The following is a 22,304-nucleotide window of genomic DNA, read 5'->3' on the forward strand; positions in this document are numbered from 1 at the left end:
CTGCAATAAAGAAACCTGTTTCATATTGTTTATGAGCCAGTGTTTAGAAAACTTTATTTGAAAATGATACCTTTTTTTTTTCTCTTAATACCTGGTAACTCTGGAGAAAGTTACACTAGACTGGAAGGTTTCCCAAGGCACAGTAAGACCTCATTCATTTTTAAAAACACTCTATTTTTCACGGGTGCCTGGGTGGCTCAATTGGTTAGGCGTCCGAATTCGGCTCAGGTCATGATCTCATGGTTCATGGGTTTGAGCCCTGTGTCGGGCTCTATGCTGACAGCTCAGAGCCTGGAGCCTGCTTTGGATTCTGTGTCTCCCTCTTTCTCTTCCTGTCCCCTGCTCATGCTGTCTCTCTTAAAAATAAATAAACATTAAAAAAATTTTTTTAAATAAAAAGACTTGATTTTTTTAGAACAGTTTTAGACTTCTAGAAAAGTTGAGAAAGGAGTAGGGACAGTTTTTGTATACTACATTTGTTACAATTAACAACCCGCTGATGATACATTATTAACTAAACTCCATAATTTTGTTTATTTTCTGTTCCAAGAACCCAACCAGGATAACACATTACACACAGGTGTTATCTCTCCTGGGGCTCCTTTCGGGTATAGAAGTTTCTCAGGCTTTCCTTGTTTGTGATGACCTTGGCAGTTGTGAGAGTGGTTGTCACATATTCTAAGGGATGCTTCTCTACTGGAATTTGTTGGATGTTGTTCTCATGATGATACTGGCTTTTGGGGTTATTGAGCCAAAGACCATGTGGGTAACGTGCCATTTTAAACACATCATGTCAAGGGCACCTGCTATCCACATGATTTATGACTGTTAATGATGATTTCGGTCACCTGGCTGACGCAGTGTTAGGTTTCTCCACCACAGTTTCCCTCCTGCCCACACCCCCTTTTATGCTGAACTTTTTGGAAGAAGTCACCGTGCACAACCCACGTCTAAGGACTAGGGAGTTATGCTGCCCATTTATTTAACAGTCTTATTGAGATGTACATTGCATAACATCCATCATTTCAAATGTACAGCTCAGGTTTTTAGCATGTTCACAGAATTGTGCAACCATCATCTGTAAGGTGGGAACACTTCCATCACCCCCAAAAGACACCTGCATACATCAGCAGTCATGGCCCATCTACCCCCCCACCCCGCCCGCTCCCTCCCCTGTCAACCATTAGTCTATTTTGCCTCTACAGATTTGCCTCTTCTGGACATTTCCAATAAATGGAATCATATGCTATGTGGCTTTTTGTGTCTGGCTTTTTTCACTTAGCAGAGCCTCTTTGAGGTTTCACACTATATCAAGTGTCAAATCATTCTTTTTTTTGCCAAATCATTCTTTTTTTTTTATCATTGCAGGGCTATACCACATTTTGGTTATGCATGCATCCACTGATGAACACTTGGGTTGTTTCCACTTTGGGGCGATTGTGAATAACGCTGCTGTGCACATGCTCACACAGAGTGTTTGTGCGAACACTGTGTTTTCATTTCTCTTGGGGATATACTTAGGAACCAAACTGCTGGGTCCTCCAGTAACTCCACCTTTAACATTATGCAGAACTGCCAGTCTGCTTTCAAAATCTCAGAGACAATGTCTTCATATTGTCACTAACACTTGATATTTTCCATTGTTTTCATTCTAGCCATTTAGTGGGCGTGAAGTGGAATCTCACTGTGGTTCTAATCTGCATTTCCCTACCGAGTAAAGATGTTGAGCATCTTTTAATATGCTTACTGGCTACATGTATGTCTTTCATTCTGTTGAGAAATATCTAGTCAAACTTTTTGCTCATTTTTAATTGGGTTATTTATCTTTTCATTATTGAATTGTAAAAGTGCTTTACATATTTTTATTTATTTTTTGATTTATTTATTTATTTATTTATTTATATAGCATGAGTGGGGGAGGGTCAAAGGGAGAGGGAGGCTCCACACCCAGCCTGGAGCCCGACGTAGGGCTCCATTTCATGACAATGAGAGCATGACTTGAGCCAAAATCGAGACTCAGGCTTAACCGACTGAGCCACCCGGGTGCCCCCCTTTACATATTTTGGATATAAGTCCCCTGTATGATGTATGTGATTTGCAAGTATTTTCTTCCATTCTTTGGGCTCTCTTCATTTTCCTGACGGTACCCTTTGAAGCACAACAGTTTTAAATTCTGTTCAAGTCCCATTCAATTTTAATTTTGTCGCTTTATTCTTTTGGTGTCATATCTAAGAAACCATTGCTTAATACCCAAGGACACAAACCCAAGGTCACAAAGATGTACGCCTGTGTTTTCTTATAATTTTGTAGTTTTCATTCTTATATTTAGGTCTATGATCTATTTTTTAATGTTTACTTATTTTTATGAGAGAGAGGGACGGAGTGTGAGTTGGGGAAGGGCAGAGAGAGAGGGAGACACAGAATCTGAAGCAGGCTCCAGGCTCCGAGCTGTCAGCACAGAGCCCGACGAGGGGCTTGAACTCACGAGCCATGAGATCATGACCTAAGCCAAAGTCGGTGCTCAACCGACTGAGCCACCCGGGCACTCCAGAAATGCTTATTTCTGGACTGCCAATTCTATTCTACTGATCTGCATGTCTATCCCTGTGGGACTACCACACTTTCTTTATTACTGTAACTTTGTAATAGATTTTGAAATTGGGAGCTGTGTGTCCCCTAATATCTGCTCCTTTTTCAAAACTGGTTTTGCTACTCCTGGTCCCTTGCATTTTCAAATGAGTTTTAGGGTCAGCTTGCCCATTTGTGCAAAAACTGCAACTGGGATGCTGATAGGGATCACACCGAATCCAGATCAATTTGGAAAGCACTCTGCCATCTTAACAGTACTAAGTCTCCTGACTCACCAACATGAGGTGTCTTTCCATTTATTTAGATCTTCAATTTTTTTTTTTCAACAATGTTCTACAGTTTTGGCATACAGGCATACCTCATTTTATTGCACTTTCCAGATACTGCATTTTTTACAAATTGACGGTTTGTGGCAACCCTGCATTGAGAAAGTCCATCGGTGTCATTTTGCAAACAGTATTTGCTCACTTTGGGTCTCTGTTTCACATTTTGATAATTCTTGCAACGTTTCAAGCTTTTTCATTATTATATTTGTTATGACGATCTGTAACCAGTGATTATGACTTGCCGAAAGCTCAGATGACGGCTACCATTTTTTAGCAGTAAAGGATTTTTAAATTAAGGCATGAACATTATTTTTCTAGGCATAATGCTAACGGACTACAGGGTAGTGTACTCGTGACTTGTACATGCACTCAGAAACCAAAAACTTCATTTGACTCGCTTTATCGCAATATTTGCTGTATTACAGCAGTCTGGAATTGAACCTGCAAAGCTTCCACTTCTTCTGTTCAATTTATTCCTAAGGGTCTTCCTTTAGATAGTATTACAAATGTAAATGCCTTCCTAATTTTGTTTTTGCATTGTCCAATGCAAATGTATAGACGTACAAATGACTTTTGTATACATATCTTGTATCTTGCAACCTTGCTGAACTTGTTTATTAGCTCTAAGATTATTTTTTATACCTTAGGATTATCTGTTTATAAAAATCAGATCTTCTGCAAGTAGAGATAGTTTTACTTCCTTTCCAGTATGGCTACCTTTTATTTCTTTTGCTTCCCTAATTGTCCTGTCTAGAACCTTTTGTGGCAAAAGTGGACATCTGTGTCTTATCTGTGATCTTGGGGGAAAGCATTCAGTTTTTCACCATTGAGTATGAACAAGCTGTAGGATTTCCTTGGGTGCCTTTTATCGTGCTCAGGAAATTTCCTTCGATTCCTAGTTTGTGGAGAGTTTTTAACATGAAAGGGTGTTGAATTTGGTCAAATGCCATTTCTTTGTCAACTAAGATGATTGTGTCATTTTTGTCCTTTATTCTATTAATCTGGTGAATTATACTGATTGATTTTCATTCATTGAACCAGTCTTGTTTTCCTGGGATAAATCCCATTTGGTTATGGTATATAGTCTCTTCTAGATCTTGCTAGATTCAGTTTGCTAGTGTTTTGCTGAGGGTTTTTGTCTTTATATTCATCAAGGACATCACTCAGTAGTTTTCTTTTCTTGTGATACCTTTGTCTGATATTAGTATCAAGGTACCAGTGGGTCTTCATATAAGGACTGGCCTTATAGAATGAGTTGGGAAGTATTCCCTCCTATTGTTTTCTTGGAAGAGCTTGTGGAGAACTGGTATTAATTCTTCTTTAAGTGTTTGGTAGAATTCACCAGTGAAGACATCTGGGCATGGGTTTTTCTTTGCTCCCCTTCATGTCTGTGCAATCAGTGGCTAGCAAAGGCCTGGCTGGGTGTCGGGCACCTGGTGATAAGTGTGGACTAACATGGAACAACAAGCCTTTCTATTTCCCTAGGACCTTGATGCATTCACCAGAGTCACAAAGTAAGGTTAAACCCCTCCTCTGCAGTGGGAGTCACAAAGTAAGGTTAAACCCCTCCTCTGCAGTGGGTAGGAAAGTGCACCCCTGGCCTTGGGGTGGTGGGGGGGACATACCGTCATCCAGGATGACCAGCAGTAGAGCCAGGAGGTCACACATGCCCTGGACATAGCCGATCTCAATGTGCTGCCAGATGTAGCTACAAGAGAGAGACGATGGGCCTGAGGATAGCACTTAAGACCTCTGTCTCTCCAACCCCCCCGTCCTCTTCCTCCTTCCTGCCACAGCCCCCCATTCCTACCTGGACCGCTCACTCCCTCAGCTCCTGCCTCCACCCCTTCCCCAGTCCCACTCTCTTCAAACATCCTATTCTCAGCCACCAGGATGGCCTTCCTAAAGCCCAGCTCCAAGAGGCCACCACATCCTCACAGGCTGCCCACTGTGAGACAACGTGCAAACACCTTCCCTGGGCGTGTAAGGCACTCACTGTCTTCGCCGCATCTTCACAGCCCCACCATCGTCTCCCAGTACTTCTTCCTTTCGGGCACACACTCACACCCCAGTGCCTGGCCCTAGCACTTCTGTGCCTGGAGTTCCCATCTGCCCTTGAATAACAGTAACTACTGTTTACTGGGCATGTACTGTATGCTCAGCCACTAAACATATACTGCGCCACGAAATTCTCAAAATAATCACACGCAGAAGGTCCTAGCATATCCCATTTCACAGATGAGGAGACTGAGGTACAGAGAGCTAAGTGACATGCATAGTGTCATACACCCAAGAATACATGGCAAGGGCAGGATCTGGGCCCAGGTGGCCTTACCACAGGGTACGTGTATGCCGGGTGGTTTGTTCAGTCTCTCCTAATTTTGCCAAGGGCCATCTTGCATGTCCCCGCCTGTGTGGGCTTCCACACTTTCTCCCAAGGCCATAACCCAGCAAAAGTCGGTCTATCCCTCCTTCTCCCCCAGCACCTTCTCATTTTAATGTAAATATATTAGAGTTAATTATATTTGTGTCTTGTGCTCGCTTAGGCAGCACATACACTGAAACTATATTTGTGTCTCCTCAACTCAATCTTGAGAGGCAGTGATTGATTGCTTGGGAGACTGTAAGACAGAATAGTTATGAGGTAGTACTTATTAATAAAAATGAGTTAGAGCAGGGGTTGGCAAACCTTTCCTGGGAGGTCCAGATGATAATTAGCTTCGTCTTTGCAGGCCCAGGTTCTGTCTCAACTACTCAACTCTGCAGAAGCAATCATAGATACTATGCAAACAAACAAGCATGGCTGAGTTCTAAGAAAACTGTATTTGCAAAAACAGGTGGTGGGGCTGGATTTGGCCTGTGGGCTGTGCTAGTGGGTCTTTTTTTTTTTTTAATGTTTATTTATTTTTGACAGAGAGAGAGAGAGAGAGAGAGAGAAGAGCGAGCGAGAGCCAGAGAGCCAGAGGGGAGGGGCAGAGAGAGAGGGGAACAGAGGATCTGAAGCAGACTCTGTGCTGACAGCACAGAGCCCGACATGGGGCTCAAACCCACAAAATGTAAGATCATGACCTGAGCCAAAGTTGGACACTTAACCGACTGAGCCCCCCAGGTGCCCCCGTACTAGTAGTTTCTGAACCCCTGAGTTAGAGTAGTATGGAAAGACATCCAGGATGCATTTTTTTTTCATTTTACTTGAGAGAGAGAGAGAGAGAGAGAGAGAGAGAGAGAGAGAGAATCTTAAGCAGGCTCCATGCTTAGTGCAGAGCTTGATGTGGGGCTCGATCCTACAACCCTGGGATCATGACCTGAGCCGAAAGCACAGTCGGATGCTCAACCGACCGAGCCCCCCAGGATGCATTAAGTGTAAGAAGCAAGTGGTAGAAAAATATAATATTAATCCTACATAGGTAAAATTAAGAAGACATTAAAACACGTATGCACTCATGTTATATAATATACTACCTATGATGTTATTTTCCATCTATATGTGGCTTGGGAAGACATTCCCTAAATCCTTAGCAGCAGTTTCTTTTAGGTGAGGGGCATTGATAACTGGACAGGGAAAGCAGTCTCTCTTTATACCTTAGGAACTTCTGGTTTCCTTGGTTGATCTAGGTATTTAATATGCCTGAGTTACTTTCATATTTTAAGAAATAACACATTTAGTATGTAATGAGAATAAGAAGCCCCAGATCTTGGCTGAAAGAAAAAGAAAAAAAAGCACAGATGTTTTTAGAGCCCGAGAGATGTGGGCAAGCGTTCCCGTCCAGCCACTGCCCAGCTGGGGGACTCCGAGCAGTATGGTACCCCTCGGCCTCCATTTCCTCACCTGTTAAATGGGATAATATTTGCCCCATAGGCTTGTTGTGAGGACTAAGTGAAATGACGTTAGTAAAGGGCTCGGGGTGGTGCCTGGTATAGAGTAAGTGCTTAACGAATGCTCTCTCTTATTATCATTACTGGGACGGTCACCTTACCGCCAGGTGGGCAAGGTGCCAACGGCAGAGGCTGTGTTCTGGCTGGGCTCTCTGTAGCCCCCGCCTCTGCCACCCCCTCCCGCTCCCCTGCAGCCCACCCCCCACCTCACCGCCCCTCCCTGCCCCCCAGCCACCTGCACATGACGTTCCGCAGCTTTTCCAGGTTGGCGGGCGTGAAGTACCAGTAGTTGCGGTCACAGCGCTGCACGTCCTTCTCGATGCGGTGCAGGTTGACGGTGTACAGGTCCAGGAACTCCGGCTGCAGGCCCCCAGGAGGGGACGGAGAGAACAATTACACGCCAGCTCCTCACAGAGAGGTCGCGTTCCAGACAGTCTCCCTCCTCCTACCCCCCTCCTGCTGCCACTGAAAAGAACATCCTCTCCCCGGACCAGGTGGGCGTTTGATTTCATTTTTGTGGTTTTCCGAGAAAGCCTCTTTTCACTTTGTACGATGACAGTCCCTTTTTCTTTCCTTCCCTTTTATGAAACAAAACAATTCTCTAAGCTGCAAAGACGAATTCTCCTCACTGTGCATGACGGTTGGAACTAGCTGGAGATGTACCCACCGCCCCCGCGGGACACTGGACAGGAAGACGGAGAAAGCGGACAGGAGTCCAGTTCTGGCATATGCCGGGCTTGATGCCTTGACCCCCATCTGAGGAAAAGGTTCAGTGATATGGCAAGAAAAATGAGGAACGATTAAAGGCCAAAAATTCACCACAAAGGCAAGAAATACCAAATCTGGCTTTTGCCTTGAGGAAAGCTTCCAGACTGGGAAACCTGAAGCTTGGATTTAATGGTTTTGGGGATCCTTCTCCCTGAAGGTAAGGAATCTAATAAGAGATTTTCACGCATTAAGGCAGGATCCCCAAGAGCCACATCCCCAGTAAAGGAATGGTAGAAAAAGCTACTTACATCTAGGGCCTTAAAGACAACTACCTGTCTTGAACATAGGTGTCAAATGAAGTATAAAATATACCTCCCTGGATAATTAACAGCCTCACACCAGGTTTATATCTTATGCAGGTGGATAACCTAAGAGCAGAAGTAACTTCTAGATGAAGGTGGAGAAAAAAAAAAATCTAAGATGACAGCTATTCACCAGGAGCAGAAGACTGGGGAAGGTCTGAGGCTCTCAGCATTCTTGAGGCATACAAAATGAACAGAAAACCTTGAGGTTTCTGAATGTTCTAGAAGAGATTTAGAAAACTGGCAGAGTTTGGGGGGCTGGGGGGAGCGAATTAATGATTCGTATGTAGCAAACGCAGGACAAGAAAACAGAGATGAGGAAATGAAAACACATCTAGGGAAAACAAAATTTTCTGGCAGGAAAGAAAAAACAAATACAGTTTACTGCATGGTGTATATACATTGTTTCGTTATACTAGCGTGAACAACAGATAGTCATTGAACTAAAATTATTGTAACTGTAGTGGATGGATGGGGCTGGGAAGGGGTCCCTTGTGTTGGGGAGGCTGTGGGGGTGAAACGTTCATGTCTGGAACTAAAGAAAAAGGAAAAAGATCAGGAAGTAGCAATACAAAAAGATCAGGAAGTACAAATATTTATACACACGGGGGTAAACACCAGGTAATTTGGGCAGAACAAGTAACTGCTATTGCCTCTGGGGAGGGCTACATGGGGGCAGATGGGGGGCACTTCTGGGTTTTGTATTCAGCCTGGTCTGTTTCACTCTTTACACTATGGGCATGTATATCTTACATAGAAATAACACGTTCTTCAAAGGAAAACGGATATACACAGTGCCTGGCTCAGAAAACCTCCCATTCAGTTGACATCCTTTGGCTTGGACTTTTTGGCAACAAAGTAAACTGGAGTACTTAAAAGATGTTGGACCTGAGTGTACCCCAAGATGTTGTTCTCATCGAGGCTGCTATTGATGGAAAGCTCACTGCACATCAGGCACAGAGGACTCGACTCCCTACTTCTGAGAACAGCTCAGGCAGGAAGGTACTCGACTGATAGAAGACTGAGACTCAGAAAGAAAAAGTGAGGTGCCTCAGCTGGGACTGAACCCGGGACGATTTGACTGCAAAGCCTGTGTTCTTTAAATACTATACTGTCTGCCCAGAAGGGCTTCTCCAGTGCAGCCTCTGTGATAGGAAAAATGTAACAGATCAGAGGTCATTCTGGGAAACTGAGGCTCGTGGGACACACCCACCGTCCCACGGCTGTTAGGTACGAAAATTAAGTGCAGGAGAATCCTGGTGACTTACAGAGTAAGTGACGCCACTGGAAGACACGGGGGACGCCTCATTGTTGGCAGAAGTGGCCACGGCCAGAGAGGCCAGGGCGGGGAAGAGACTTTCCATCTCGGGCTCCTCTGAGAGGTTGTCCTCACTGTCCACACGGCTGTGCTTCCCCACCTCACTGTCTCCCCAGCCCTCCATCGCGGCCCCCTCCTTTCTGGGCAGGGCCACGTCCATGCTGCCAGTGAGGGACATGAACTCGTCCATGCTCTCGTTGGCGAGGAGGTCGCTCTCCAGGCTGTCCTGCACGGCCAGGTCCTCGTGGGGGACCTCATCCCGGGAGGTGGTGGCCTCACTGCTCTGCCCGTCATCCACGCTGCTGTCCCCAGGTCGAAGCACCAGAGGAGCATTCCGCTGGGCGTCCATGACGCCGTCCTCCATGCTCAGGCTGGGTTCCAAGGGCTCCGAGAGGCCCGAGGAGAAGTTGTGAGATGACGGATGGCCGGAGTCCGGGGAACAGGTGCCATTCACCAGGTTCCCGTTGGGGATCTTGGGCTGTCTCTCCTCCAACCTGCCTTCTGCCTCCACCTGCTCCACTTCGTCCACAGACTCAAACACCTGAAGATGATGTATGCACACACGGAGAGATTAGGATGCCCACTGCTTCCAGCACCAATCTAAACATCCATCAGCAGGGGGCCGGTTCAAAAATGGAACATGCACGTGGAATACTATACAGTTGGGGAAAGGAGTGGGACGGACCAGGTGTAATGTATGCTCCCGCCATGGGAAATATAAGAGTGACCTACTGCATGGAAATGCCTAGAATAACCCAGAAAGAAGAAAGCCCTGAAATTGAGGAGTATTAGGGAACCAAAGTAGCAGGAAGTGTACCTTTCATCACAAAAAATTTTTTGCATATAACTTTTTAAAGTAAGAAATGAATTTACAACATAGGAAACAGGCTAAAAACAGCATATTATATCCATGTGGTTGATTATTACAGATCAATTTTCCAAAGTAGTTAGACGTAGATGAGACACTATGGAAAAGTCTCTGGGACAAGGGCAAGGATTTATTTGTGGTTCTTTATGTCCTCAGGCCATATCCCATCAAGGATAGATAGTAGAAGACCATGTTCCAAGGTCACATGAAACATTTCTTCTCTGTGTTTATGTCACCAATATGATCTGTTAATTTCATGTGTTTCTGGTTTAAAATTTTTTTTTCTTGGTTCAATTGGTTTAAATTATGTCAATACAAAATTTGCCTAACTCCGGAGTCGGAACTAGGAAACAAGGGATATTCAGGGAAATGTGGCTTCTTTCCCTGTGTCCTCCCCTGCCTCCTGTAGGTAATAATTCTGATTCATTTCTGGCTTTTTCATCCGTTGTTTTTGAAAACAGATTTCCTGTTTTCAGGAAAACATTTCCTGTTTTAATGCCAAAGGTGTCACAGTGTGCATGTTTTTTGTGCTTTGCTTTTTATTTAATATTGAGTGGGATGAGTTAACATTTCATGGAATAAAATGGAAAGCTGTGCAACAACATGTATAATAGAATTTATGTAGGATTTTCCAAAAATTACCAAACAGTGCAATGTATTGTCTTCATACTGTGTACATACTTGTGTGCATGTAAAGGCAAACAGACGGTCTGGAAGGATACACAGCGAAATGATGACATTTCTAGGGAGGGCAAGTGGGGGTTAGGAAGGGTCAAAGCCAAATTTAGCTCTCTCTGCAATATTTTAATATTTTACAGGAGGAAGAGATTCACATATTACCTGTGTAACTAAAATATCCTTTTTTTTAATTTAAAAATTTTTATTTTTTTAATGTTTATTTATTTTTGAGAGAGAGAGAGAGAGTGCGAGGAGGGGAGGGACAGACAGAGGGAGACGCAGAATCTGAAGCAGGCTCCAGGCTCTGAGCTGTCAGCACAGAGCGTGACGCGGGGCTCAAACTCACAGACGGCGAGATCGTGACCTGAGGCCGAAGTCGGACGATCAACCAACTGAGCCCCCAAAACTCCATTTTTAATGCTAGCATAAAACAAGTGACCTGTAGATGATGGACATCTAATCCCTTTACTCCAAGTTGAAGGGGGGGGGGATGGGGGAGGGGGGGCACCTCCCCGAGGGTCACCTGTGTGCTGCTGCTGGAGTCATTCTGCAGGCGGACGTGCTGGCGGCCTGAACTGCAGCTCTGGGAGGACTGATAGAAAAAGGGGCCAAGAGAGACAGAGACAGAGAGATTGAAGGTGTGCGTGAGGCTGCATCCCGGCTCTGGGGCCCTACACTCAGCTCAGGCAGGGATTCTGTAAGTGTGGCCTCATCTCTGTTCCTGACTTGGGCAAGTCCCCTGTCAGGGCCTCAGCTTCCTATCTGTACCACAAGAATAGGGAGGGGGGCGCCCTCTGCTCCCTGGCATCTCCTCAGGGGCCACAGCAGCCACTGGACCCCCTCCCCCTACTCTTGCAATCAGAAAAACCCACCTTTAACTGCCCTGTCCTCTAGACCTCTGGACAAATATTTAAGATCAACTCAGAGCTCGTGGTACTAATGGTCTGATTTTTTTGTTTTTGTTTTTTTATTCCCCTCTGTATACATGCTTTTGCCCTATAGCTCCTAGTTCCCGCCTACTCGGATGCTAGGCTTGGCCATGGGCCCTGCTTCGGCCACCGGGATGTTAGTTAGCAACCTTACCAGGGCAGAGGTTTAACAAGTACTGTGTATTTCCGCTTCGTCTCTTTATGATCTACGTTCACTATGTGAACGTGCCCAGGTCAGCCTGCTGGAGGATGTGACGTGTGGAGCAGAGCCCGGTCGCCTCAGACATGTGAGAGAGAGCCCAGCAAAGATGAAGGAGGCTTTTAGCAGACCAGGCACTGAAAGCAGGCTCAAGAGTGAGCCCAGCCAGCCCCGCTCAGGGCAGAACTGCTCAGCTGAGCCAGACTCAGGAGTACACACGAAGGGCTTTAATGTTAGGAGTCACCGACTTCTGGTGGTTGCTTGCTACCCTAGGCAGTATTATTGTTGGCAATGGATGAGTGTACAAGCACTGGGGAAGAGAATTAATTTTCTTCTCAGCTTCTCCTTTGGGCTGCTAAACTGGAGGTTCTGAGAGGGCAGGTATGTCTGACCTGGTCGCTGGAGTGCTCCTAGCATTCCAGGACATTCCTGACCGTTGTTGGCATGTAGTAGGTACTCAGTGAGCACTGGCTGAAAAAATGGGAGCCTAGGGGCGCCTGGGTGGCGCAGTCGGTTAAGCGTCCGACTTCAGCCAGGTCATGATCTCGCGGTCCGGGAGTTCGAGCCCCGCGTCAGGCTCTGGGCTGAGGGCTCAGAGCCTGGAGCCTGTTTCCGATTCTGTGTCTCCCTCTCTCTCTGCCCCTCCCCCATTCATGCTCTGTCTCTCTCTGTCCCAAAAATAAATAAACGTTGAAAAAAAAAATTAAAAAAAAAAAAAAAAATGGGAGCCTAGCACTGTGCTAGGCGCTTCGTATGCACTACCTCATTTGAGCTGCACACAAACCTCCCCTATCCAAATGGTCGCGCCCTTTTTATAGATGAAGAAACTGAGGCCCAGAAATAAGGGTGCTTGCTTGAGGCCCCAGAGCTAGGAAATGGTGAAGCTAGACTCAAATGCAGGTCTATCAAACTCCACAGTAACCTTCCACCCAAACGCTAGGGGTGAGACTCAGTCCAAAGCTCCAGATACCCAGCCTTCACCATTCCTACAACAGCTAAATGGAGCAGATCCTGGCCTCTATTGCCCCCCCTGTGCTCCCAGATGCGTCCCGCCTGTCACCTCATTGCTGATGGTGGAGTCCCGGTGCATCATCCGGTGCAGGTGGCTGTCCAGGCTGGCCCCTGATGAGCATTTAGCCAAGGCAGCTGCGTGGGATTCCCGCTCCCTCTGCCACACGATGGCCTCACAGCCCAGCCATTCAGCCATGGTCTGTGCGTAGCACGCGTGAATCTGCTCGTCCACCTGCCAGGGCAGATGCAAGGTCACCCCTGGGGAGAGCCGGCCCAACCCAGAAGAGACTGCCAGCTCTGACCTGGGACCTTGAGCACTGGAGACACCCATTCATCATTCATGGACGTCCAACAGACATTGACCGAACACCTACCATGTGCAGGGCCCTGGCTAGGCCCTGGGGATACAGAAACGTGCACAAAGCTACTTCTTTCAATGTTCTCTTCCTCTTCTCCCTCCCTCCCTCCTTCCTTCTTTCTTACCTTCCTCCCTTCCCTTCCCTCCTTCCCTCTTCCTCCCTCCCCCTTCCTTCCTTCCTGTCTTCCTCCCTCCCTCCCTCCCTCCCTTCTCTTCCTCCTGCCTGCCTACCTTCCTTCCTTCTTTCCTCCCTCTCTTCCTATACACATTCAAATACTTGCTGAGCTTCTCCTCTGCCAAGCAGTGTACTAAACCCTAGAGACAGCTGAAGTGAGAAGACTGTTTCTTTCTTAGTATTCTTCCTTCCCTTCTTCTTCATTCATTCATTCACTTATCCTTTCAATTTGGGAAGCACCTACTCTGTGCTGGGTACCAAGCCAGACATATGGGATACAAGATGAGCAAGATGCTTCACGCCATCCATCTATCCACACACCCAACACATTTACTGAGTGCCTCCCATGTGCCCAACACAGGGCCAGGTGCAGAGGATACAAAGATGAAGAGAACTGACCTCTCCCTTGACTCCAGCAATGGCCTTAGAAAAGGGCTACAGGTTTCAAGCATTTTCCTTGTGGGATTTCAGCAGACAGAAGGGCAACTTGCGTTGTTTCTGTTACACAGCCCGGGTAACTGAGGTTCTGAAACCACCAGAACTCTGGGCACAAATGGGCGTGGACAAGCAGATCTGAGTAAGGGTGTGGAGAGGCAGGAAGGGGAAGAGAGAGGGCAGGGAGCCTGCCTCCTGGCTGGGGGGACAGGGAATCCTTAAGCTTTCCAGGGCTTCCGGAGAGAGGCTCGGGGTCCGCCCTGCCCAAATTCCTGCCCTTCCTCCCACTGACCTACCTCCAGAAGACTCATCCAAGCATACATTCCTATTTCCACTGCCTTCCTAGGCGAGGTTCCCATGACCTTGAACCAGGAGGACCCCAGTGGGCTCCTTCCAGGTGCCTGTTTGTCCCAGCCTGGCCCCTCCTTTGCATTTACCCCTCAGCAGACTCCTCTTTGTTTCCTCCCTGGCCCCACCTCTCACTGTTGCCCCCACCTCACTATCCTGTTCCAGCCACCAAGTCCACCATGCACTTGCCACCCTTCTCCCCACAAACCCTCACAGACAGACACACACACACACACACACACACACACACACACTGCATCATACACATGTCTCCTCTACCTCTAGGGCTTTGCTCTTGCTGGCCCCTCTTCTGAGAGGCCCTTCCTCACCGCCCTTGCCTGGAAAGCAAGCAGGTAGCCTTCTGCATGGCATAGGTGGCCCTGGTATGCTCTTACAACCCTGGGGTTTGCCTACATCTGACTCTGCACAAACCCCCACTACACTGGCAAGGAACTCATCTAATGCACCTCTGAGTCCCCGGTCCCAAGCACAGGACCTGGCACCCCGGAACTCTGTTCCTGTTTGCCAGGAGCCCACGAGACAGGGGGTGAAGCATGGGAGGGCCTCGTGCTGGTCCTGAGATGATTTTAGACAGTTCACTGGCACAGGGTCTTATCATCTGGAATCACAGTGTGATTTCCATTTTCAGTTCCCCTTGTACTTTTCGGATTACGAGGAAGGCCAGTCTGGTGCTACCGTGCCTTGAACACCTCCAATAACACTTCATAATCCCCTCTTTTAGCAAAGAGAGCAGGCCTCAGGCAGGCTACAGTATCTACATGGAACTGAGTTATATCATTTGGTCGTATTCTATTTATTTTTATAGCTTTCCTTCTGTTATGCCAAGTCATGTCAGTCTTCCATTAATGGCAGGGATATGAAATACCTTTTTTTTTTTAATTTTTTTTTCAACGTTTTTATTTATTTTTGGGACAGAGAGAGACAGAGCATGAACGGGGGAGGGGCAGAGAGAGAGGGAGACACAGAATCAGAAACAGGCTCCAGGCTCTGAGCCATCAGCCCAGAGCCCGATGCGGGGCTCGAACTCACGGACCGCGAGATCGTGACCTGGCTGAAGTCGGACGCTTAACCGACTGCGCCACCCAGGCGCCCCTGAAATACCTTTTTAAGTAAGTTACATACATTTTGCAGTGAGTCAATTTACTGACAAATATTTAGTAAATAGCACAGGTGGGAAATGGATAAGGAATGTAAAATGCCACCAGGTATTGAAAACAGAGTATGAATAAAACAAGTAGAATGTCGCAATACTTTTCATATTGATTACACAATGAAATGGTAACGTACTGGATATGCTGGGTTAAATAAAATATATCATTAAAATTAATTTCATCTTAAGGAAGTGATGTGGACCCACACGCACACACACACCCACATCCACACACACCCACACCCACACACACACACGTGTATGCATGCACGCGAGCCAATGCAGAAGTGACTAAAATCCTAAAGAGGTCTGTGGTGTAGCTAGTGATATTGTGCTGATGCTAACGTCCTGGTTTTGATAATGTGCTACTGCTCTAGAAGGTGTTTCCATTGTGGAAAACTGAGCAATGGGTACAACAGGACCTCTTTATTAGTTTTTGCAACTTCTTGTGAACTGGGAATGATGTTTAAGAACAATTCAAGGCATCTGTTTCCTTCTACTTTTTAAAATGGGACTATTAAAACACTAACTAAACATTTGTTTGTTTATATTTACTTGTTTAATGTGTATTTATTTTTGAGAGAGAGAGCACAAATAGGGGAGGGTCAGAGAGAGGGAGACAGAATTGGAAGCAGGCTGTAGGCTCTGAGCTGTCAGCAAAGAGCCCAACGCGGGGCTCAAAGCGGGGCTCAAACCCACGAACTGCGAGATCATGACCCCGGCCAAAGTCAGACCCTCAACCGACTGAGCCACCCAGGTGTCCCATAACATTAACTAAACGCTTAAAATTAACACACGGGCTCCAGTCCTCAAGACAGTGTGGTATCAGCTAAAGATTTCTCATTACAGGGTGGTATTAGATGAACGGAATGGAATGGAGAATCCACACTAATATGCCCACCTGAGTGCTGACAAGGGCGCAAAAGCCAGTCAAGAGAGGAAGGCCAGCCTTTCCACCAAACCGTGCTGGAGCAACCAGACATCATAGGCCAAAAAAATGAATCTTGACCTAAACCACTCACTGGATACAAAAATGAGCTCAACACGGATCACAGACCTAAATTTAAAATGTACAACTACAGAACTTGATAAAACTTTGAGAAAAGAAACATAGGAGAAAATCTCTGGGATCTAGGGCTAAACATAAAGTTCTTCAACCTGACACCAAAAGCACAATGTATATGAGGAAAAACTGATAAACTGAACCTCATCAAAAATTTCAACATTTGTTCTGTACAAGATCTCATTAGGAGGATGAAAGACAAGGGGCACCTGGGTGGCTCAGTCAGTTAAGCGTCTGACTTCGGCTCAGGGCATGATCTCACGGTTCGTGGGTTCGAGCCCCATGCTGGGCTCTGTGCTGATGGCGTGAGGCCTGCTTGGGATTCTCTCTCTCCCACTCTCTGCCCCTTGCTCGCTTGCTCTCTCTTTCTCTCTCCCAAAAATAAATAAATAAACTTAAAAAAATTACTAAAATCAAAAGAGGGTGAAAAGACAAGACAGACTGGGGGGAAAATATTTGCAAACCATTCACCCAGCAAGGAATAAGTATCAAGAACATATGAAGAGCTCCCAAGTGCAACAGTAAAAACCCAAACGATTCACTTAGAAAAAAGACACGAACGGACATTTCATCAAAGATACACAGATGGCGATAAGCATACAATGCAAAAACGTGCAGTATCACCAGTCATTTGGGAGATGCAAACTAAAATCACAATGACACATCATTTACCCCTTGCCTGAGTGGCCGACAGAAAAAATAGTGACAGGACCAAACCTCGGTGAGGATGCAGGCGTGGGTCGCTCATATACTGCTGGTGGGAATATAAAATGGGGCAGCCACTGCAGAAGCTTGGCAGTCTCTTACAAAACTGAACAAGCACGCCATGTGCCCCAGCAACTGTCATCTTGAACGTTTAATGACACCTTATGCTCAAGGGAAAACACGAACGTTCACAGCAGCTTTATTTGTAAAGCTCAAACCGGGAAACGACCCACCTATCCATCAACAGGTGGATCGTCAAACATCCATACCATGGAACACCATAGAACACTTGGCCATGAAAAGGATAGATTGCCAGAGGATTGTGCTGAGTGAAAAAGTTCATCCCAAAACGTTATATACCATATACTATAGGATTCCATGTATATATGTTCTGGAAATGACAAAACTACAGGAACGAAGAACGTTCTGGTAATGTTGTCAGGTGTTATTAGGCGGGCAGGGAGAACGGAGAGGCTGTGGCCACAAAAGGGCAACAGGAGGACCCTGGTAGCATCAGAAATGTTCAGTTTGTTGACCATGAGAGTGATACACAAACTTACTCATGTGATAAAATGTGGAGAGCTACACACACACACACACACACACACACACACACAAACGTCAATGCCCCGGTTGTGATATTATAGTTTTGTAAGATGCTACCGTTGGGAGAAATCAGATAAATCCTTCTGTATTATTTCTTATAGCCATATGTGAATCTATAATTCTCTCAAAATAAAGTTTATTTTACACAATGGCATCTGTGGCTTGTGTTGTATTTCTACGAGGCAGCATTGCCCTGGAGCTTCCTGGCTCCCCCATGTTCCCCTGTGCCATCTTGGTCCAACGTGGAACCAGAACACCTCCATCCCCACAGTACCCAGCTCCTTTTGTTGCCAAAGACCCCACTGCCCATCAGGTGTAACCAACCTCCTTCCTTTCTGTTTCTGTCATCCCAAACTGGTAGTGGCCCAGGAGGAAGGGCCACACGGCCTTGCGGATCTCCGGCTGGATGCCTCCATAGTAGGTGAGGCGTAGAAGCTCCTGTTCCTCGTAACTCTGTGGTAGGTGGGAGGAAATAAAGGGTCTGGTCAACAGGAAAGGTGGGCTCTGTGACTTGACAGTCCCACTTCTCAGACCTGGTCCTTAGAGATCATGGTGCGAACAAACAAAGCTGTATGTTCTGGGATATCCATCATGGCATCATATGAGAAAGCAAAACCCTGGAAATCCCCCAACTGCCTGCCGACGGGGGTGGGGGGGTGGGGAAGGGGGCATCCCTACACAGGAATACCAACAGAGAGTAAAAAGGGCGGAAGGTGCATCCATGAGAACTTCAACAAAAAGATGTTTGATGTATATTGTTAAGTGGAAAAAAACAAGGTGGAGAATATATCTAGTGTGAGCCCATTTTTACAAAAAAAAAAAAAAAAGGCCAGTATACAACGAATTAACATTTGTACTTAGCTTTTAGTCAATTTCGTGCATTGTGTTTATTTGGCCATACCATCTCAAAGTTATTAACCTTGACTCAGCTCAGAGAAAATTGTTTAAAAGCAAAATGAACATTTCCAGCTGGTTCTTCATGCACTAGTAACTTCTGTGCACACGAGGATAACTTTAACAACTGTTTGCTGTATTGTCAAATAGGTTTGCCCTCTTTTTAAAACTCATATTCAGGCAAAGGCTTTGCAGTTGTAATTAGTCACACTGAGGGGACCAGCAGGTCCCATCTGTGTGTGTGTGTGTGTGTGTGTGTGTGTGTGTGTAAAACGCCAATGACTGCTTTTTGAAAAGCCACTCTGAAGGGCAGCAAGGTCCAGTTTCCTCCCATCTCTTTACTGTACATTCTAAAATTACAAGCATATTTCACATTTTTAAGTAGGCTCTACACCCAGCATGGGGCTTAAGCTCACGACCTTGAGATCAAGAGCCCCATGGTCTACCAACCGAGCCAGACAAGAGCCCCACAGATTTCCCATCTTAATGCTAGTCTTAGATGTACCTCACCACAATGGCAAAACCAGCCACTCTTTTGTCTCTGTTGGAAATTTTAATTCACCTTCTGCCAACAGCCTTGTCAAAGCAGTTTAAAGATCAGACAGCTATTTGTGGCTGAGGCTGTAAATGCTTCATTGAAAATCCACCTGCTCGGGTCCTGGGGCCCACAGCTGGACTCCATTTCCCAGCCTCCTTTGCAGTTGGATGTGGCCATGTGACTAGGTTCTGGCCAATGGGATGTGATAGGATGTGATACAAGCCATTTCCAGGCCAGAGCTTTGAAGAAGCAGGTGTATTCCCTTCAGACTATGTATTTCTGCTCCGCTGCCTGGAGGCAGATGACTATGAGGCCCCCGGGAGGATGGTGGGGCCATAAGAATGAAAGACTCTTGAGCCCCTGGAGGGAGGACAGATACCCACCCACCAGGAACGCCCACTGAGGACTGAAGAGTGAGCAAGAAATACACCCCATGATGTCAAGCAACTGAAGTAGTTACTGTATTGGTTACTGCAGCTCAGTCCACCCGAATGCAATAATGCAACCAAGAAGGGTAAAAACATGGCCAGTTTGCGAAACTGTTGCAAAAGTGTTAGACAAAAAATACTCACTTTTGACTAATCTATCTTTTCAACCAACTTGTCCTTAGACAAGCACCTCCCAAACTGGGGAGATCACTAGAAGCATTTGGGGAACTTTCAAAAAACAGAAATTCTTGGGCTCCACTCCCAGGGATGCTAAATCAGTAAAGCTGGAGTGGAGCCCAGAAGTCTACAAATCTTTTGAATTCCTCAGGAAATGTGCACTCTCCCAGGCCAGCCGGGATTATGAGCACTAGGACTTTTTGGGAAAGTAAACTGGCACATCTGTTTAAATTTTAAATGCATATCAATCAATTTTATTTCTAGGAATCTACTCTCGAAATAAAAGCACTAGTCAGAATTATATGTGCTTATAAAGATGTCGACTGAAACCCTATTTGAAATAATTTTTAAAAAGAGAAAGAGCCCAGGGGCGCCTGAGTGGCTCAGTCAGTTAAACGTCCGACTTTAGCTCAGGTCATGATCTCGCGGTTCGTGGGTTTGAGCCCCACATCGGGCTCTGTGCTGACAGCTCAGAGCGTGCTTCAGATTCTGTGTTTCCCTCTCTCTCTCTGCCCTTCCCCTGCTCACACTCTCTCAAGAATGAATAAACGCTTAAAAAAATATATAAAAAAATAAAAAGAGAAAGAGCCCAGCTGTCTATCATTAGGGGAAGATCTGAATAAAGTATGGTCTACTCATCAACGAAGTGCGAAGGTTCTAACGTTCAACATTTCGCCTAGAGATCTGAAAGACATCTTTGCTATAAAATGAAGCTGTTGCTTAAAATACAAACTCAATGTCACCTCATTTTTTTTTTTGTTACCTCATTTTAAAAAAAATAAGAATTACAGGGGCACCAGGGTGGCTCAGTCAGTGAAGTGTCCGACTCTTGGTTTTGGCTCAGGTCATGATCTCACAGTTCATTTAGGAACATTTAGAAACTGTTCCATATGCTCTCCCCCCTCCCCCTCCCCCCCACCCAGTTTCTTGAGAGCCATAAGCCTATCAGCCTAGCCAAGGTTCTGGGAAGTTCTGCAGGATACAGAAAAGCTGACCCCTCTCGTTTCCCAAGCTATTTGACTGTGAAACTTTTTTCACACATAAACATCTTCCTTGCAGGGATGTTTGCCTTCTAGTAAGAAAGCCTTAGAGATGCGTTTCCAGGTGAAATATCTGATGGGAGGATTCTCAGGTCGTGAGGCCAAGTGGAAGGGTTCTGCACGCTGGGGGGCGGTTTTCTGGGCCCAGCTGCCTCCTCTGACTTAGCTACCATCCTCCTAAGTAGCTAAGTAGTTTCAACCTTCCTGGAAGAGACTTGCTGCACCTTGTGCAGCACTGTGCATACGTGTGATGCTTAATAAATCCTTGGTGACAGATTCTTTACTCCTTCCAGGAGAGGACATGCACGCTCCAGCCTCCTGGATCCTCACACCCATGGGCAGAAGGGGGCCGTGGGTTTTAGCACTCTCAAGAAGGGCAGGGCCTTCAGGTGGGGTACGCAGACCACCCCTAAGGTGTCACAGCCGCCTTGAGTCCCCACAAGCAGGTGGGTTCATTGCTCAGATGACAAGACGGTCCCCCCAAGGGCTCTGCCCCACTGCAGGCAGAGCCAGGCCAAGCCTTACTGTGCTGTCCTGAAGGTACTGCTCCCAGATCCTGGCCGTCAGCCCATGTCCGGCATCACAGGGCAAGTCTGGAGACATGATCATGTGATTGACCAGGGCTGACAGGTGGGTCCTCACAGTGGACAGGTGTCTGCAGTAGGCAAGCCCTGGCGAGGGAAGGAGGGAGGGAAAGTGCCATCATCCACCATCCAGCCTGCCTTGCCTTGTCTCATGGATCTCGAAGCGCTGCCCCACCCTGCAATCCTAGTGAACCCTCATGACGCAGAAAGTCCCATCATCCTTCTCTTCCAGATGAGGAAGGCGAGGCTCGGAGGGGTGAAGTCACTTGCTGGCTTGACTGCTTAATAGTTCTGTGAGCCTAGGGAAGTCGGTCCCCTTTCTCAGCCCAGGCCACGTTGCCATTACCTCCTCTACCCGGAAGCCAAGGCATTTAATCAATGGGCAGGAGGCAGACAAGGGGCAGGCAGGAAGGAGGCAGGGACTCTACATGCTCTCCAGGCCTCTGGGTGCCTCCGATCTGTAGCAAGAGAGAAAGAGAATGGCAGAGGTGGGCAGCTCTTGTTCACAGTGCAGCTAGATAAAGAAGGCCCTGGGAGACGCGCCTGGTTTGCTTTCAAAGATGGCCCTGCACTCTCACCGAATGCCTGCCAACCTGCCACCCTTCGTCCGCTCCACCCTGGGCACCTGGAGGGCACAGTGCCTGGTACACAGGAGGCACTCAGCAAATGACAGCTTGTGTTTGCTCTGACCATGCCCCCTCCCTTTGGCTGTCCCCTATCAACTCCTGGAGAGGACCCTGGGCTTTCTGGAGCCTGAGGACTCGCCCCTCCCAGCAATGAGGAGGAGGAGGAGGAGGAGGAGGAGGAGGAAGGATTAGAAAGAGGGGAAGGAGGGGGAGGAGGGTGAAGAGAGGCAGGAGGAGGGGGAGGAGAGGGAGGAGGAAGGGGAGGAGGAGAGGGAGGGGAGGAAGGAGTAGG

The 22,304-nt window shown here is 46.8% G+C and overlaps 1 protein-coding gene and 1 long non-coding RNA gene across 2 annotated transcripts in view; one reads left to right on the forward strand and one right to left on the reverse strand.

Moving 5' to 3' along the window:
* The window catches only part of SGSM1 (small G protein signaling modulator 1), a 95,941-nt gene that overhangs the window by 11,137 nt on the left and 62,500 nt on the right, over positions 1–22,304 (reverse strand). The window contains 7 exon segments of the mRNA XM_045041235.1: positions 4,541–4,623; positions 7,027–7,151; positions 9,130–9,720; positions 11,249–11,317; positions 12,914–13,096; positions 18,050–18,178; positions 21,328–21,473. Of these exon segments, the coding sequence (XP_044897170.1) occupies positions 4,541–4,623; positions 7,027–7,151; positions 9,130–9,720; positions 11,249–11,317; positions 12,914–13,096; positions 18,050–18,178; positions 21,328–21,473 (1,326 nt within the window).
* On the forward strand, positions 7,087–8,257 carry LOC109493295. Its single transcript, XR_002147452.3, has 2 exons — positions 7,087–7,716; positions 7,919–8,257. It is a non-coding gene; the product is annotated as an uncharacterized LOC109493295 (long non-coding RNA).

The sequence above is a fragment of the Felis catus genome, chromosome D3 (genome assembly GCF_018350175.1).
Source record: "Felis catus isolate Fca126 chromosome D3, F.catus_Fca126_mat1.0, whole genome shotgun sequence".
NCBI lineage: Eukaryota > Metazoa > Chordata > Mammalia > Carnivora > Felidae > Felis > Felis catus.